At 38.5% G+C, this 18,726-nt stretch overlaps 1 protein-coding gene across 1 annotated transcript; it reads right to left on the bottom strand.

The window, feature by feature from the left end:
• Positions 1-15,579: 15,579 nt before the first annotated feature.
• LOC149226143 (putative UDP-glucosyl transferase 73B6) lies at positions 15,580-17,440 on the bottom strand. Its single transcript, XM_089375221.1, has one exon. It carries the CDS (start codon positions 17,266-17,268, stop codon positions 15,754-15,756), a length of 1,515 nt encoding a protein of 504 aa, XP_089231347.1. The 5' UTR covers positions 17,269-17,440; the 3' UTR covers positions 15,580-15,753.
• Between the last annotated feature and the right edge of the window lie 1,286 nt (positions 17,441-18,726).

Below are 18,726 nucleotides of genomic sequence, written 5' to 3'. Positions count from 1 at the left end.
CCTAATGAATATCTTTTAATCTCAAAATTATTGAATTTTACCAAAAAATTAAATGTTTTATATACTCCAAATTATTATAAATAACAATACATATAATATAATAATAAATATACTATATAAAATTAATAGTTATTAAATTTATATTTTCTTAATACTTAAAATTACAATTTAATGATTTATTATGAATTTGATAAATTTATTTATTTATTTTTGAAATTTATATATATATATATATATTTTATTATTTATGATTTTGTATTTAATAAATATGATATTGTAAATTTTATAGTAAATATAAAATTATATAATTTTTAACCATTATTTTTTTTAATTGAGGGTTTCGATTGATTCTCAAAATAATATGCTTAGTTGAATGTCTATCCAGTGCTATACTGTGTTAGAGAGTTTTGTTAAGTTGCATTGACTTTTAATAAATTTAAAAATATTGATGTCAAGCCCAACAATTTCCTAGAAATTTTTAAGGCATATCTAATTTTAGTCTTATATCTTAGTTGTAAAGGATAAAAATTCTTAACACTTATATTTTTTTTATCAAAACCTAAAATTCTTAATAATTAAATAAAATCAAAATTAATAAAAATATTTTTGTTGCAATAAATTTTTTTATTATATATTTATCAATAATAAATATAAATATGATTGTAATAATCATAATAATTCAATAAAAAAAAATACAAAATCAATATTTGTAAGTTACCATTAATCTTTTGAAAAACCCTTTAAAGAAACCATCCTTATAAAATAATAAATGTAACATTTTCCTTGAGGCCACCATCATTGTAATTTGTCACATATCATAGTTTATGAGGCCACCATTGTAATTCGTAACCTATCATAGTTTTTCCGGTATAAATTATTATTGCATTGGTTTATTTACCAGAAATAATAAATATATTATTTGTGGTTACTTTGCCATATAAATTTATTTTGATGATATTCAATTATTAATATAATTAATACAATCATATTGCTCCAAAAACATCAATTTCCTATTATTCCAAAAACATCAATTTCATATTATTCCAAAAAAACATCAATTTCCATTATTTATATGGTCATTATATTTTATAAATGAGGCCATCATTATTGTTATAATTTTATATTAATATTATACTCAATATTAATATTAAATTTAATATTTATTATTAACTAATAACAATAATAACAATAGTATTTTTCGACATAAACCATCTTTATTTTGATGATGAAGCACATTAGATAGTTCAAAACATCGACTAATAACTTATGATGTGATTAATCTGAAAAACATTATCAAAATAATATTTTTATTACTTCAAATTTTTAATAATATTAGTTTTTAATTTGTTTTAGTAAATAAATTTATTAACATTATTTATCGATTCCATAAACCCGGTTAATAGAGTCGTATGAGTGTAAATGGAGACACTTTTTTTTTTTTTACTCAGTACAAAAAAAGTTATATTGTATTCATTAAAATTTGAGATAATAATACATCATCAAACTGATATGGTAAACTTATAGTGGGCCCAGATATGGCATGCAAGCCTATGATGAGAGATATCATAATCTGTTTACAAAAAGAGTACAAAACCTCACAACAGAACATGATCAATAATGACCTTGGAGTCACTGAAAATATGCAGTCCCCTAATGTTTAGGTAGTCAAAAATTTTTAAGAGACCTACCAACGCCATCGCCTCTGCTTTGTTGTTTGTCCCTTTGCCTCCATGCCAAAAAATTTCGATATGCTGATTCTCCCATGGAATAATAAAGACCCCACATGCACAATATCCATTTTGTGCGGCCCCATCGAAGTATGCACGTGGAATATTTGTGGGATCCATATTGCATGCCTGCGGCTTTCGAACTCTTTGATGAATATTGGGAGGTTTGCAGGCTGAGAATAAAGAGAGAATGTATTCAAAAACAGAAAGATAATTTTCCTTGCTGTTTTGGAAGAGGGCCCGGTTCCTCCATTTCCATATAGCCCATAAGGTAAGCAGCGGAATAGGCCTCCATTCGGATTTCATATTGCACCACCATTCAAAGGCTTCCTTAAGAGAGAGAAAAGTAATCCTATTGAATCCAAAATGGTCAGCAAGGCACTTCCATATCCCCAGAGAATGTGGACAGCTTAGGAAAATGTGATAGTTGGTTTCTTCATTCGATTTGCAGATAGGACATATAGCAGGCCCGCTCCAATTCCTTTTTTGGAGGTTTTCCCACATAAGATTCTTATTGTGGAAAACAAGCCAAGCAAAGATAATTATCTTGATGGGGCAACCCGATTTCCAGAATATGTATGGGAAAATGATATCCTGACGATTGGAACATTCTTGATGGAGCTAGAGATAGATATCTTTTACAAATACAGATGACCTCTCCTTGAATCCTTCCAGATCAGTTTATCCTCCGCTTCAGATCTGTAAATACCTCTGTTTCTCATAGACCAAGTGATCAGATTCCATTGGAGAGCCAGGTCAACATTAAGGTCCAACATCGTGGCCGATTTCCATATAGGAAGAGATCCTTCCCATCTATCAATGGCTTGGTCCCAAAAGAAGATTCCTTTTTGCTGTAGGGCCCAAAGTAACTGTGGAGAAAAGGATGTTTCCTTGTCTCCACCCACTATGGGATCGAGTCCTATAATGATATTTTTTCTCGATTGAAAACTCCATACCATATTTTTTAGAAAAAAATGTTCTATTTTTCGAAAACCTCTCCAAATTGCAGATCCCTGTGGGGATCCAATTGTTCCTTTTCTATACCAGAATGATAAGTCTCTATTGTCCATATATTTTTCCTTGATGGTTTTGCTCCAAAGACTATCCCCCATGACTCCATTCCATAAAGATTTACAGAGTAGTGCTATGCGAAACATATTAAGGTCCATGATACCCCAGCCCCCCAATTTTTTTGGACGAGTCAATTTGGAGAGTTTAGTAAGGTGGAATTTTCTTTTCTCTTTGTTCCCCCCCCAAATGAAATTTGCAGTTAATCTGTTTAGTTTGTGGATAATATTTTCAGGTATGTAAAAAAGATGAGCCCAATAAACCATTAATTGAACCAAAACTGCTTGAGTTAAGATCACTCTCCCAGCCAAAGAAAGACATTTAAATTCCCAACCAGCAATTCTCATAAAAAATCGGTCATGGATCCACATCCAATAAACAGATGAGTATCCTACAGGCTTTAAGTGAAAACCCAAATATTTTAGGCCCTCATTGAGAGGTTTGGCTTTTATATTGAAAAGATTGATCAGATGGGCAATAAGATCCGCATTTACATCCTCCAGATGAAAAGACGACTTGCCGTCATTTATACATAGCCCCATGGCTTTTTGGAATTTTCCCAAAATGTCATGCAAACAGGGCCATGAGGCACAACATATCATTGCTGAGAGCAGTATGTCATCAACAAAAAAATTGTGAGAAAATAAAATATTTCGGCTGATTTCCAAAGGACAACATCTTTCTTCTCTAACTGCCCTTTTAATATGGAGGCTTAATGAATCCATGACCAAAATAAATAGGAGAGGGGATAGAGAACAACCTTGTCACAAACCCCTGGCGGCAGGAAAGAAAGTAGATGGGATACCATTAACAAGAACTGCATAGTTAACATCAATGACACAAGCCATAATCCAGTTTGAGCAATTGACATTTAGGCCAATTTTGGAGAACAGACAATTAAGAAAACCCCAATCAACACAGTCATATGCTTTCTTGAGATCTAATTTCAATAAAGCAGCTTCAACTTTTCTTGTGTGCATGAAGTGAAGGCATTCCTGTGTAATAGCGACAGCCTCAAGAATGTTCCTGCCCTTTAGGAAGCCATGCTGCTCAAGGGTCATATGGGAAGATAAGATATTTCTCATCCTTTCAGCAATAAGTTTTGAAATAATCTTATAAAGGGTATTACAAAGGGAGATGGGCCTGAAGTCCATAAAGGAGAGAGAGATCTTCTTTTTTGGAATTAAAGCGATATAAGTGGAGGATATAGAGTGGTTTATTGAGCCTTTAATCCTAGACTCCTCCACCATATTCAGAAGGTCGAACTTCAAAAGATCATAAAAGTGAATGAAAAAATCAATAGTCCAACCATCCGGACCCAGACTTTTGTCCTTTTGAAAGGATTTCATGATAGACAAAAGTTCCTCCTCAGAGACCTTTGCATAAAGAAGGTCATTCTGCTCCTCATCAAACATTGTAGGGTAGGGTTCAATGCCCCATAGAATGTCATTGAAATCACTGCCCCCATTCCTGCTGTAAGCTTTTTGAAAATAATTTACAGCTTCCTTGGTGATGTCTTCCTGTGACACCACCGAGATCCCCATCTCATTTTTTATCTCCCAGATTGTATTAAGTTCCCGCCTTTTGTTAGCATACCGATGAAAAAATTTAGTATTTCGATCACCCTCTTTAAGCCATGTGGCTCTGCTCTTCAATCTCCATGTAGTCTCTTCAATTGCAAGAAGGTCTTGCTTTTTTCTCTCAAGTTCCTTAATATGAGCCCTCATGTCCAGAGACACATTATTTGAAATAAGACATACAGATAATCTTTCAAGTTCTTCATTTATCTTCTTTAGAGCTTCCCTATTAGAGATCACCTTATCCCACTGCCAACTTTTAACACATAACCTGAGGGCCGACAAGCAATCCAAGAATGTTTTGGAGTGCCAAAACCGATCAACAAGGAAAGAAGGTTTCCAATTTTCCTGAATGAGATTATTGAACTACTCATCCTCTAGCCAGACTCTATTGAATTTGAATGGATAACCATTCATGAGACCTACCAGGTTCCATTGGATGGAGATAGGTCTATGGTCAGAGATGTAGCTCGAAATAATCTTGACAGAGGGGTTCCCCAGATGATCAATCAAGTTGGCATGAATGAGGAAACGGTCAAGTCTCTTTGCGAGGTAAGCATCATTCGATCTCCCATTATCCCAAGTTGGCCCCATCTTGGATGGATAAACATCGACAAAATTGTGTTGGAGGATAACATCTTTGATCATACCTCCCACCTGATCATTTTTCCTGCCCCTACCCCAAATCTCGTCATTGCTCATAGTGCAATTTAAATCCCCCCAAATCAACAAAGAATCAATGTCCAGGAACTCAGAGGATAGAAAGCGTTCCCAGAAAGGAAGGCATTCTTTATACGGGGCATAGACATTTAATATGTGAAACGGCCCAGGAGAGCCCCTAATATAGGCGAGAAGGAGAATGCCAGCAAAACACTTGAAAGCCATAGCCGAAATCCAAGTCGGATCCCACAAAACCACAAGTCCACCTGAGAGTCCAAAAGCACCTGTTGCAGCCATGTGCCAGGTGGGGAACATGCATCTAAAGAAAGAAATGGAATCCTGACACCCATGCATTGTCTCCTGAATGAGTATGATCTTTGATTTAGAGGACCTGAAAAGTTCCTTTAGAGCCAAGAATTTCAGGTCTGCTCCAAGACCCCTAATGTTCATTGAAAGAATGTTGATCATTTGGACGATTCCCTGGGCTGACTTGCTCTAAGCAGCCTTTTGTCTGTGAGATCGATGATAGGAATGTCAACCAAAGAAAGGTCCTGTATGTTCAATGCCTGACTACCCTTTCTGCTTCGAAAATGTTTGCTCCCCCTGTTGTGCTTCCTTCTAACTGTAATGTTGCCTGCAGAGGTAGGACTGATAGAAGGAGAGGGAGATTTTTCTGGCTTATGTATAGTCATAGGGTGAAGGTTAATGGATTCACGCTTAAGAAGAAGATCAAGATCACATTCAAAAGAGTTTACCGGAGAAGAATCGGGAGAGTTCAGGGGCGTGACAGTGGAACAAGGAGCCTTCCCTTTTAAGTCCGCAATGGCTTTGGAAGGGATGGAGGGAGGCAAGAGAGGGGGAGGGGAAACAATCCTTTGAGAAGTTGAAATGAGATTTTTAGGTGATTGAGGGGATGATGATATATAAGTGATGTGCGAAGTGGATGGGATATCCAATGAAGGATGAGGCATAGGGAGAGGAGAAGGAATAGCTTTATCCGGGCAAGGTTCAGGGGGGATAGGATTGACAGAGAAAAGCATCCGCCTTTCTGAAGGAGAAAGTTCCAAAGAAAGAGGGGACTTCGATTTGCAAGGAGAACTGAACAAATTACTATTCTCCTTTTGAGGGCAGGGATCCCTGCGAATGAACTCTAAAGATTGAGACCTCTTCAAAGATAGGCTTGATGATCTTTCCAGAGATATGCCCCGAGGGGGTGAATGACGAATATTCCCAAGTCCGGATACCTTGCCCAAATCATTATCCATATTCCGTCTTTGGTCCCAACCACCCAAACCTGATTTGGAGACTGAAGAGCGTATAAAATGATCCTTCCCCTTTTGCCTCCCACTAGGACGACGAGGGCAGGTTAATTTCAAGTGACCTATTTTATGAAAAACCGAGCATCTACATGGGACACCTCAGTAATCCAATCTATACTGGATGCATGAATCTCCCCAAGATAGATCAACATGCTCAGGGAAACCCCCTTTGTATTCTTTTTTGATTAAAATCCAAGCGACACTTTTGTCCTTGGCCCCGAGACATTTAGGATCAACGAAGATAAATCTCCCTATGGCATTGCCAATATCAGCCAAAGTCTCCTTTGTCCACAGTTCGATGGGAAGACCCGGAAGCTTCATCCAAATATAATTGTTTTGAGGGGTACTATGCAGAGGATTGAAACCAATGTACCATTTATGCAGAGCAAGGAAACTTTTATCATGAACCCAAGGAAGAGCAAATATAACTTCCAGATCATGGTCACTAAGAAAGTGGAAGCTATACTAGTTGTTCATGAGTCGGACAATAGTCGGTATGTATCCCAAAAGAGCGTTCCATTTTGAGCCAATCTAGGATCGCATTTGGTCGTCCTCCATTGCTGGAAAATGCCATCGACTGACCAACGCACGCTTCTGGAGGCTAGCAATCCTATCCAAGAGAAAGGAGCTATCCAAATTGATGGCAGAGGGGGGAGGGGAAGACTTCGCAGGGTGCTGATTCCTACAACGAGGCGGGAAATCAGAGCCGCCACCTTTTTGTTCATGCCCCGAGATCAGAGCTTGTGGAATAAGCTTATTTTCCAGAGAAGATTGCCAATCAACATTTGCGGACGACCTGCAAAATCTCTTCTCCGCTTCCATGGTGGCCCGCACCATGGCTGACGCGATAGACACATCAGAAAAAACATCCATACGGACAAAGAGTACAACCTATACTTAAATGGGGAAGAGACACAAGAGTCAAAAAAGGAAGGAGGAAAGGACAAATAAACACCCGAATAAAAGAGAAGAAGGACAGGTCAGAAGTCAGAGTAAAGCTACGACCATACTAAAAAAAAGGAAACAGAGAGTCCAAATGTGCGGGGATTAAACTCTCTAGGAAAATGAGGGAATGATGACCTACGAAAATATCTAAAGGACAGGCCAAATCTAGGAATCTTCATAAAATATCTGGACCAGAAGGAAACAGATCTTCTAGGAAGGCTCCACTACTGAGTTCCATAAAAGACAAAAAAGTCGTCCGATTAGGAAGGACAGAAATACAAATATAAGTGACGACTCCTATTTAATAGGAAAGAGAAACAAGCCCGCTCCCTCTTACGACATTGACAAAAAGGTCAACCAAAAGTGGAAACGGTCGAAAAGAAACAGGGTTCGCAGAGACCAGAATAATCGGAGGATGAAGGATCCAAATGGAGGGAGTTAAGAGTGGCTTGGCAGAATGATACAACAACAGTAACAGTGACTACACTTACACCACCATGGACCAATTTTTATACTAAAATTAGAGTAGGGCTTCGATAAAACCACATAGTGTTTCAAATTAACTATGGGATCCCAAATCCAATTAAGGAAAAGAGACCAGAGATAAGAGCCCGGCAAAAGAGAGAAAGACATGCATGTAAATTTGCCCCTAATGAGCTAACAACTGATTCAATTACCATCAAGAAGGATGATAGAATAAACAACAGAAACCCCCTGAGAGTCTATAATTAACTTAAAGTCGAAAATAGAGATGACATAGAGATGACTATTCAACCATTATCTTTCTAACTATATCATTTCCTGAACATATACTTTTTATAGGAAAACAGGCACCGGAAAATTTTCCATAATACTGCTCGGATCCGAGATACTATAGAAATGAAAGGAATATAAACTCCCTGTTCTGATAAACAATTCAAAATTTATACTAACCTTAATCCGAAGCAATCGCCAAGAGCATGAGCACCACAAAATGCCGCAAACACAAACCAACGCCGAAGCACCAGCATTATCATATGAGCTGAGCAACCATGGAACCTATACAAAAATGAAGGGGACTGTCTATCATGTAGCAAAATCGAAGAACATGATGATAACATGAAGTCCCCAAAGTTATGCCCGAGCACAGTAAGGAACCACCCACGATGCTAATGGAGACTGAGAAGACGTAAACAAAGAAATGACAACCAGAGGAAAACCCCGCGTGGGGGCGCGCGGAGGGAGAGAAAGGCAAAACCCGCTTATTGCAGAGTGGAATGACTTAAGAAGGAAATGCAAATCTGAAAGGAACGTCCATGACAATGGACAAGAGGCTTCACGGAAAACAACGTGCAAACATGCATCCCAGGTGTCGGACAGGTAGTGCTTCGCGAACGTGGATAGGTGTGGACACAGGCTTGGTCGGAACATTAAACAGCAAGTAAAACTACATCACAGATGTTGGACAGGTGGTGCTTCAAGGACGTGGCACAATGGAATTTGGTCGATGATCATGAAAGGCCTCGAACAGGGATTGGAGCAGATGCAGGCGCTAACAGAAACCGCTAGTTGGTCGCCATGAACGGTGTAGTCCCCTGGTTGGTCGCCAGCGCGGTGCTCACTCTCGCGGTATATGGAAGAATTGTCCAAAAAAAAAACACTATATACTTTCTAATCTTTTTAACATAACCATTGGTTTAAAAAAGTTGTGCATTATTTCGAGAATGTAAACTAAATGAAACTAAAAGCTGAATTATTCATCTCTCAATATGAATCTAATTAAATTTGAAGAATTAATACTCCAATTGTAGAAAAATAATTTTGAACATAAACCGCAGCTTTGAAACATATGCGATAACTTATGAAGCATTTAAACTAAAACTACCCTAGTCTTTGAATAACAAAGGCAAGAGATAAATACAAATAAATGTAAAAGAACCATTTACGCAATAAAATGGTTGATGTATATGTAATTAATAAGGTTTAGTTAAATTTTAGTTATTGCATGTGATGTGAATTTGGTTTTAGCTAGTTAACTTGAGTGCTTACATGTGGTGTGTATTTGGCTTTAGTTAGTTAATTTGAGTGCTTGCATGTGCTGCATGTGCACATTAATAGAACATAAAACACACTTAACTTCAGTTAGATTTAATTATCCATAGTTATTAAATGTACAACTAAACTTAACTTAGTTTCTTTATGTATTGATTCTCAAACCAATACCATGTAATCAAATTTATTCTCGATTCCAATTTTCTTTTTTTATTTTCTTGCAAGTTTGTGCAATTATTCTTCAGCTAGATCCGTATTTGTGCTCTAATAATTTTACATGGTATCAGAGCTACAAGGGCTTGGAGAAGGTGCATGAACAATATTTTGTAGGTTTGAAGATCAAAGAATTGGAAATTGTTCGGAGATTTGATTTGTAGATCAAAATATTGGAGAACTGTCGCAATTGTTGCTACAACTACAAGGTGAAAGAATGGAGTTCTCATCTTCAACTATTCTTACTCTGTATAACTACTTCCAATGGAAGCTAGATATTTTGCTTCACCTTAGAGGCAAAGGCTTGTATCAGATAGTTATGAATACAGAAGCTGAACCAAATTCCGCCATTGAAAAATCCAAATACTTCAACAGGATGGACAAGGCTTTTGGTCTTCTATTGTTGTCCATATCTCCAACATTGCGTTTCCATGTGGACACATGCAACACTTCGAATGAGGTCTGGACAATCTTGGAGAATTTATTTAGAAATTAGGATGAGATGGAGGCTAATATTCTCGAAAATGAGCTAAATTCCTTAGATCCAAACAACTTTGAGAACATTCAAGATTTCTTTACGAAATTCAAATCTTTGCTTCTACAATTACATGATTGTCGGATCAATAAATCCAAACAAGAAGGTCAATTTATCCTTTTTGTTTTGTCTAAATTGGGTCCTAAATATGTTGTTTTCATTTCTACATTTCATACATTTAGACTTGCAACTGAAGATTAATGGAAAATGCCCAAACTTGATGCATTTATTGAGTCTCTCATTCATGAGCAGGATAAGCTCATCAAAATGGGTTCATTAAAGTCTCCAAATGCACATGCACTTTCCATGCATGAGAAAGGAAATTCCAACTCAAAACCAAATCAACAATCCAAAGGCAAAGGAAAGGCAAGAGATTCAGATCCAAGAAAGGGAGGAAATCCAAAACCTCTAGATGATTCTTCCAGCTCCAAGGGTAAGAAGGGAAAGAAAGGAAACTCCAAGTGTCCTTATTGTAATAGAGGTTATCATCCTGAATCCTCTTGCATGTAGAAGACTATTGATATGATGGCAAAGACTCTTCAACAAAATAATCTTGGTCATCACATTCCAGAAAGTGCCAAGAAGAAGACAGAGGAAAAACCATTAGAAACAAGGGGTAGTGGTCATGCTTTGATTTCTCCACATTCTACACCACAAGAATGGATAATCGATTAAGGAGCTTCACATCATATGGATTCTTCAAAGGAATCCTTTTCTTCTCTACATGCATAATTGGGACCTCCTATTCTCATGGGGGAAATTGTATAGTTGAAGCAACTAGACAAGGAAGAGTGCAATTCGAAGATGGAAGTTTTGAGAATGTATTGCATATTCCAAGGCTTTCTGTGAATCTTCTTTCAGTGTATCAGATGACACACACAAGCACTGGAAGGAAAGTGGAATTTACCCATGATTCCATGAGCATTTATGATATGAAAACCAACTTGGAGATTGCATCTGGCATCAATCGTTTCTTTCCTTGAGTGGTTAGATTATCATTGTTATATCACCTTTCACACTCCTTTTCATCCTCGTCGTACATGCTGGGCATTGTTGCATTGTGTTGTTTTTAAACAGTTGCAAAGGTACTAAGTAAATGGTCAGTTGATGCCTATATTTATAGTCTTAGGTCGCGCATGTGGGGTCGCATGGGTTGCAGGGCCTGATATAGGTTAGTGTGCGACCTTTGTGACCCATGCAACCTATGCGACTTGTGAAACCTTTGCGACCTATGCTATCTGTGCAACCTATGCGACATTTGCGACCTTGCGACTTGTGCGACATATGCGACCTTTGCGAGTCGTGGAGTTGCATAGTCACACGAGGGACTGACGGTAAAGAAGGCAACTTTGTGACTTTGCGACTTTGTAACTTTGCAACTCGGAAGGTCGCGGGATTGCGGCGTCGCATGATAGTTGAGTAGTTGGAGGTGTGACTACACAACCTTGGGACCTATGCGACCTGTGACTTATGCGACCTGCGGCCTATGTAACCTTGCGACCTATGCGACTTGCGACCTATGCGACCTGCGTCCTATGCGACCTGCGGCCTATGCAACCTTGCGACCTTGTGACCTGTGCGATCTTTGCGACATATGAGTCATGCGACTGATGCGACCTGTGACCTATGCAACCTGCGGCCTATGCAACCTGTGACCTACGCGACCTGCGTCCATTGCGACTTATGTGACCTGCGACTTGTGTGACCTATGCAACCTTTTCAAGTCGCGGAGTCACATAGTCGCACAAGAGACTGACAGTAATGAAGGCGACTTTGCGACTTTGTGACTCAGAAGGTCACAGGGTTAGGGGCTCACATGATAGTTGAGCATTTGGAGGTGCGACTACGCGCCCTTGCGTCCTATGCGACCTGGGACTTGTGCGACCTTGCGACCTATGCGACCTGTGCAATCTTTGCGACCTATGCGGCGTGCGACCTATGCGACCTGCGACCTATGAGACCTGCGAGCTATGCAACCTACAACCTATGCGATCTGTGACCTTTGCGACCTATGTGACTTGCGACCTAGTGACTTGCGACTTATGCGACTTGTGTGGCCTTTGGGACCTGTGCATCTTTGCGACTTGTGCGACTTGGTTTGGCTTATATAAGAGACATGAGTCTTTTCTAGACCTTTTTGGGGTTTCCCGACTTCCGAATAGACTCCAAGGATGGGTGGTAGCTACGAAAAAGGTGAAGGGGCTCCAAAATTTAGAAGAGTTTGAAAATTTTGGAGGGTTTGTTGCAGTGACATCGCCCTTCTTTCACTCTGAAAGAGGTCTCAGGCAGGGTTGCCCTCTGTCCCCATTATTATTTATACTTATCATGGAAGGGCTCAGCAGACTTATAAAAGAAGAGTATAGCAAGGGAAGACTTAAAGGAATCAAGATCAATAACAGATGCATCCTAACTCATCTACTTTTTGTGGATGATGTGCTGATCTTCCTCGATGGTGGGATTGGGGATCTGACAATATTGTAGAGCACCATCTCACTATTTCAACTGGCAACATGCATGGTCATCAACAACACCAAATCCACCATTACAGCCACTGGATGCTCCCCCCATGAGATTCAGTATGCACTGCATAGATTCCCTTTTACACTTCTGCAAATGGAGGATGGCCTTAGATATCTGGGATATAGGCTGAAACCCCTAGGCTACAAGATAGCATATTGAACATGGTTAATCTCTAAGATGGAAAAACGACTCAACATCTGGTATCATAAGTACCTCTCTAGAGGAGGAAGACTAGTTCTCATCAAAGCCATTCTTGAAGCCACTTCGGTATATTGGATGTCCCTAGCATGGATACCCAGAGGTATCCTCTCTAGAATCCAAAATCTTTGTTGTAGGTTCCTTTGGAAGGGAAAGCAGGCAGGGAGAATTTTTGCCTGGGCCAAATGGGAATCGCTCACACTCCCAAAGAAATGGGGAGGCTGGGGCATAAAAAAGTTGGAAGACTTCTCCTCTGCACTGGCAGCCAAGCTTGGTTGGAAATTGATCACTTTAAATAGCATCTGGACCATGGTGGCCTCTTCAAAATACATAGCCCCTTTAAATATGATGGACTGGCTTCGACAACCACACTAGAACAAAATAGGGATATCAGTCATCTGGAAAGCTGTTTTAAATTCAATGCCCATTATCTGGGAAGGACTCACCTGGAGAATTCAATCCGGTACATCAGTGCGCATTGGACTAGACCCTTGGATCGGATGCGGTAATGCCCACATGCTGCCCAAAGATCTTAAGCACCATCTTAGCAATGCATGTATTACTCATATCAGCCACATTGCAGATATGCAACACACCACCTTTCTACAACAAGCCTGGAAAACGGCCTGCAGCTTGAATATCCCTGAGCACTGGAATCAACATTGGGAGGATTATACGGTAGCATTAACAAAATCTCATATTAGAATTGTTGAAGGGGAGGATGAGATAATCTGGGCGCATGCAAAAAATGGGATATACTCCCCCAAGGAGGGATATCTCTGTCTTGCTAATATTCGTAGGTCACAAGCTATCGAACATTGGTGGAAAAACTTGTGGAAACTAAAAGCGTCTCCCAAAACCCGTCTATTCATGTGGACAATTCTAAAAAATAAGGCTCCCACTGGTGAAAATCTAATCAAACGAGCACTGCACGGACCTTTTTGGTGCTGCTTATGCAAGAACATTACCGAATATTCAAACCATCTTTTCCTCACCAAGTCGGCCACTAAGGACCTCTGGAATGTTATTTTATCAAACATCCCCACCCAGTGCAATTGGCAGGTCCTGACTATAATGGAAGCTTGGTCCACTTGGTGGAATTCTGCTACCCGACCAAGGCTAGAAACCTACCTCTCCTCATCGATTGGGAAATATGGATAGCCCGTAATAGATACATTTTTCAGGACACCACTCATTGGCCCTCCATCACTGCCTGCCTTCTGGCAGACTATCACATCATTCCTATTGATGAGGAAAATCCTCCTCCCAAACATATTGTCCCTGAAATCATCAATCACACGCAACCCTAGGCTTATTTTGATGGTTCAGCATAGGAAGACGGGTGCGGGGGCGGAGCCATCCTATACCTTTTCAAATCCCACCACTTTCAAATCCAAAAGGGCCTGGGGCGGGGCACAAACAATTTTGCAAAACTGATTACTGCTAAATATCTCATTCAATTTGCTTTAGAAAAACAATGCACGAATCTCCAAATTTTTGGGGACTCAAAAATTGTGTGCAACTGGATAAACAAATCTTCAAACTGCTCTGCTTATTCATTGAGACCTATACTGGATGAGACTCATAAGCTCCTCACATATTTTGATTTTTTTGCATGTCGTCATATCTACAGGGAACACAACTCATTTGCCGATAAGTTATCCAAGGAAGTTGTGATCCGACCTCTTGGCACATGGCTGATCCTGGAGCAGAGGGATGGTGCACACTATCAGTTCTACCACCGACCATATATGGACATTATAGTCAACTTGGCTCAATAGGAGCCTGATTTTTGCTCATGTTAATATTAGTGAAGGCAGCGCCTCCGTGGAGTGCACTGTGCTATTTTGATTATTTTCTCACTTGATAGACACTTAGCCTCACATACAACATATACATTTCGCATCTACAATATGTAATTTTCCTTTACTAATGAAAATCACAAAGGAAAAAAAACATTATTTTATTTTTAAAGATATAATTAAATTAATTAATATTTTGATTTTTTTAATTTGAATTCGATGGTATTATTTTTTAAAATATATATTTTTAAATAAATAAATAATATAAAAGTATTTAAAATATTCATACAAATTTTATACCTCACATTTATAATTTTAATAATTTTTTTAAATTTTTTTTATACAAAATATATATAATATAACCAAAATATAAAAAATGTAAATTACAATTTTTTTCAAAATGCTGCAGAGATTATAGCATCGTCATGCATATGAAGTAATTCAACCCTTTATTTATATGTTAAATCGATATTAAACATTCTACAATAATTATTTATATTAATATTTTTATGTTGTAGTTGAAATGAACTGTTTTCATCGCCGAAACGATCGACGATGCACACTTTCATATTCGTGTTTCCAGTCTCTATCTGAACTATGTGAATTTTACTCAATTTCAACCTTTTTGTCTTTTTCAGAGTACTGGTGACTTGACATCGTGTTCCCTTGTAATGAAGAATTTTTATTATTGAATGAAGAATTTCAACCATCTTTACTATGGAATGAAGAATTTTTATTGATCGTTTACCCTACTTCTTTCAACTCCAAATTCTCATGATTTCTGATATGTGCATCATTCACAGGGACAAACATGGATGCAGTGATCTTTAACAAATCAAACACTGAGGGTGCAGGGCAAAACAAATTTGTTCAAAGTTAGAAATGGCACTGGAATTCGCTTCTAAGAAAATTTAACGAATCAAAATTAAATTAAATCATAACAAAATATTTAAAACTATATTTCCGGAATCAAAACAATTTTAAAATCAAAATAAAACCTTTATAAAAGAAGTGATCTAGAATAATCTAGATTAAATCTAAAATCTTATCTATCTGTATATCATAGTTCCAAAGAGTAGTTGAGTAGAGAAGAATCAGCTTCTGAAAAGTCCAACAATCTACCCTAACTGGATAAAAACATACACTAAAATCCCAAGATCATTTTACAATAGCTGCAGAATTCCCTTCAAATTCCCTTGCAACACAATTCTTGCGCAGTTGTTGCATGTCTCGAACAAAAGCCTGCAAATCTGTAAATGAAGATCCCTCTTTGTTGACCGCCATTTTAGCATGCTTCCTCAGTTCCTGAGCTTTCCTTCTCATGTTTTTTCCTTCTTCCTCCGCTAGAAGCATGGTCACTGCCCTTCTTACTTCCTCTTCATCTGGCACACTGTTCACACCCACACATATCCTTATGGCCACACCCAGGTGTTCTTCCAGAAGCTTTGAGTTATATGGCTGATCTGCAATCATGGGCCAAGTGATCATGGGGATTCCCATGCTCACGCTCTCCAGTGTAGAATTCCACCCGCAGTGACTAAGGAATGCACCGATGGAGGGATGCGAGAGAATAAGGAGCTGAGGCGCCCATCCCCATATAATTAGCCCTCTATCTCGGGTCCTCTCTTCGAATCCTTCTGGCAAACCCACTTCAGTCGCTTCCAGTTTGGGCTCACTCTGAGGGCGTCTGATTGCCCACACGAAAGCTTGCCTGCTCGCCTCTAAGCCCATAGCCAGCGCACATATTTGTTTGTCGTTCAGAATAAATTGGCTCCCCAAACACACAAACACGACGGATTGCGGAGGCCGAGAACCCAGCCACCGCAAGCATTCCTCCTCATCAATATCCGCCGCCTTTCCCCGGTTGTTAATAATTCTTGGATCGATCACCGTATCGTCGAAAACAGCGGGAGCGAGTATAGGACCTATGCTCCACACCGGTCTCCCGGTCAAGTGCCTGAGGTGATCGATCCCCAAGGAATCGAGTTCGTAAAACGTATTAATGAGGATACCCCGACCCTCCATGCTGCTGTTAATGTCCTCCGTCAGAAAAGCCCACATAGGAAAAGAATCGGGATCCCGCTGTGTCGGGTTCATGTCCAGTTTTCGCAGCTTGAGGTCGAAGTTCAGTTCCGGCACGTCAAAAAACTCGTCGTCTCCCTCCACGCTCTTCTGTGGCGTGTAGTTGAAGACGGAGTGCATGACGGACCAGGCAAACGCCCCGGCCGTGCAGAAAACCACGATGGGAATCCCGAACTTGTGGGCCGAGCGGTGAATCCATCCCGTAGCGATGTCGCCGATGATGCACGAGATTGGGGGAAAGTAATGGGGCACGTCCTCGGTATTCAGTTGCTGCTCCAGCCATTCTTCCAAAGACCCGGCTAACTTGTGGGACGAACCAACCAGTTTCTGGAAGACATGATGGGGAGCGTTGTCGGAGCTTTCGATTTCCGGAGGCAGTCCCTCGATGGAAGGCATCGGTAGGGACACCAGCCTGATGTCCAGATTCGATCCCTGGACCTGAGGTTCGAGCCGTTTGGCGTTCCCTGGAGTCGTTATATACGAAACGGCAAGGCCCTGTGAAGCCAGAAGCTTTGCCAGTTCCATGAATGGAATGAGATGGCCCTGCGCCATGAATGGAACAGCCACCACATGTGGTTTGCTTTCTTCCATAAGCAATCCCGATGCCACAACTGAAATAATAACAGCAATTAATGCACTATCTAAATGGCAAAATTGCTCCTTGAAGATTGCAGGTCACGAATCTTTGTTTATTCATACAGACAGAAAGCAGACAACACGGACACGGGCTTAAAAAGTTTGCAGATGCCGGCAGAAAATTATTTTCTTAGGTATTTAGCGTAGACTAAAGAGCCAAAGATTTGGAATTTTCCACAACCACCAGATACTTATTCCGGCCATAAGTAATTTCATTGGTAGTAGACTCCAACAAACGATGTGACTCCACTAGATTATGTCATAATGGGTGGGGTTGTGTATGTCTATCACTGGTTTAGGTCTTTGTTTAAATTTAGAGTTAATGGGTGTATAGGCTGGTAAATATTAGTGGTTTGTTTTATATTAGAATAATTTTAGATAAGTGTTATAGAGGTTTGTTTTATATTAGAATAATTTTAGAGAAGTGTTATAGATAGAGTTGTCGTTTAATGTTTATTTCATAATTTTAAGTAATAATAATAATTTTATTGACACATAAAACATATTTTAATATAATTTAAATTAATATAATATTAAAATTTAATATAATATGATTTTTTTCATAAGTTTTTGCTAAATCATAATTTTTATTTAAAATTGAATTAAAAATTTAAATGTATTAAATTTTATTTTGAATTTAAGTTTATATATATGGAATTTTATTTTAAATTTAAAATAAATATAGTGAATTCAGTGTTTTCTTCTTTTCCATGACTTCATTACAAACAAATTTTTCATGTGAGTATAAACACGTTATAAAATAAAATATTTTGATTTTATAATGAGTTATAGTTTTTGGGCAAGTGGTATTAATAAGCCATGGTATTGTAACAAAGTATATTAAGAGGTTATTAATATCCATAGTAAAATGAGAATACATATCCATGATTAAGTTGTTATATTGTAAGTATTAAGTTTTAATTTAAAAAAATATTATAAAATTAAGTTAAAATAAAATGTTTATAAAATATTTTGATTTTGAAATGAGTTATGGTTTTTGGGCCCGTGGTATTGGCCAACAAGACCTAAATTATTATCACATAGCTAATATAATTTTTTTAGATTTATTTATTTTTAATATAATTTTATATTAAAAAAGAGTTCTGAGGCTCCGTGAAAGAGTTAAACACGTACTTTATATATTCTTTGGTGAAAGAGTTCCGAGTCTCGGTGAAAGGGTTAAAAACGTACTCTATATATTATTCGCATATATTCTTCGATGAAAGAGTTCTGAGGCTCAGTGAAAGAGTTAAACACGTACTCTATATATACTTCGGTGAAAGAGTTCTGAGGCTCGGTGAAAGAGTTAAACATGTACTCTATATATACTTCGGCGAAAGAGTTCTGAGGCTCGGTGAAAGAGTTAAACACGTACTTTATATATTCTTCACATATATTCTTCGGTGAAAGAGT

The sequence above is a fragment of the Pinus tabuliformis genome, chromosome J, assembly GCF_031772625.1.
Source record: "Pinus tabuliformis cultivar Carrire ecotype Pingquan chromosome J, CPIR1, whole genome shotgun sequence".
NCBI classification, from domain to species: Eukaryota; Viridiplantae; Streptophyta; class Pinopsida; order Pinales; family Pinaceae; genus Pinus; species Pinus tabuliformis.
Note: the sequence above shows the minus strand (reverse complement) of the source record. Positions and strands in the feature narration are given on the sequence as shown.

Bases quoted from the DNA above. Each gene is read 5' to 3' on its own strand.
- LOC149226143 (XM_089375221.1), bottom strand. From the start codon at position 17,268: ATGGAAGAAAGCAAACCACATGTGGTGGCTGTTCCATTCATGGCGCAG.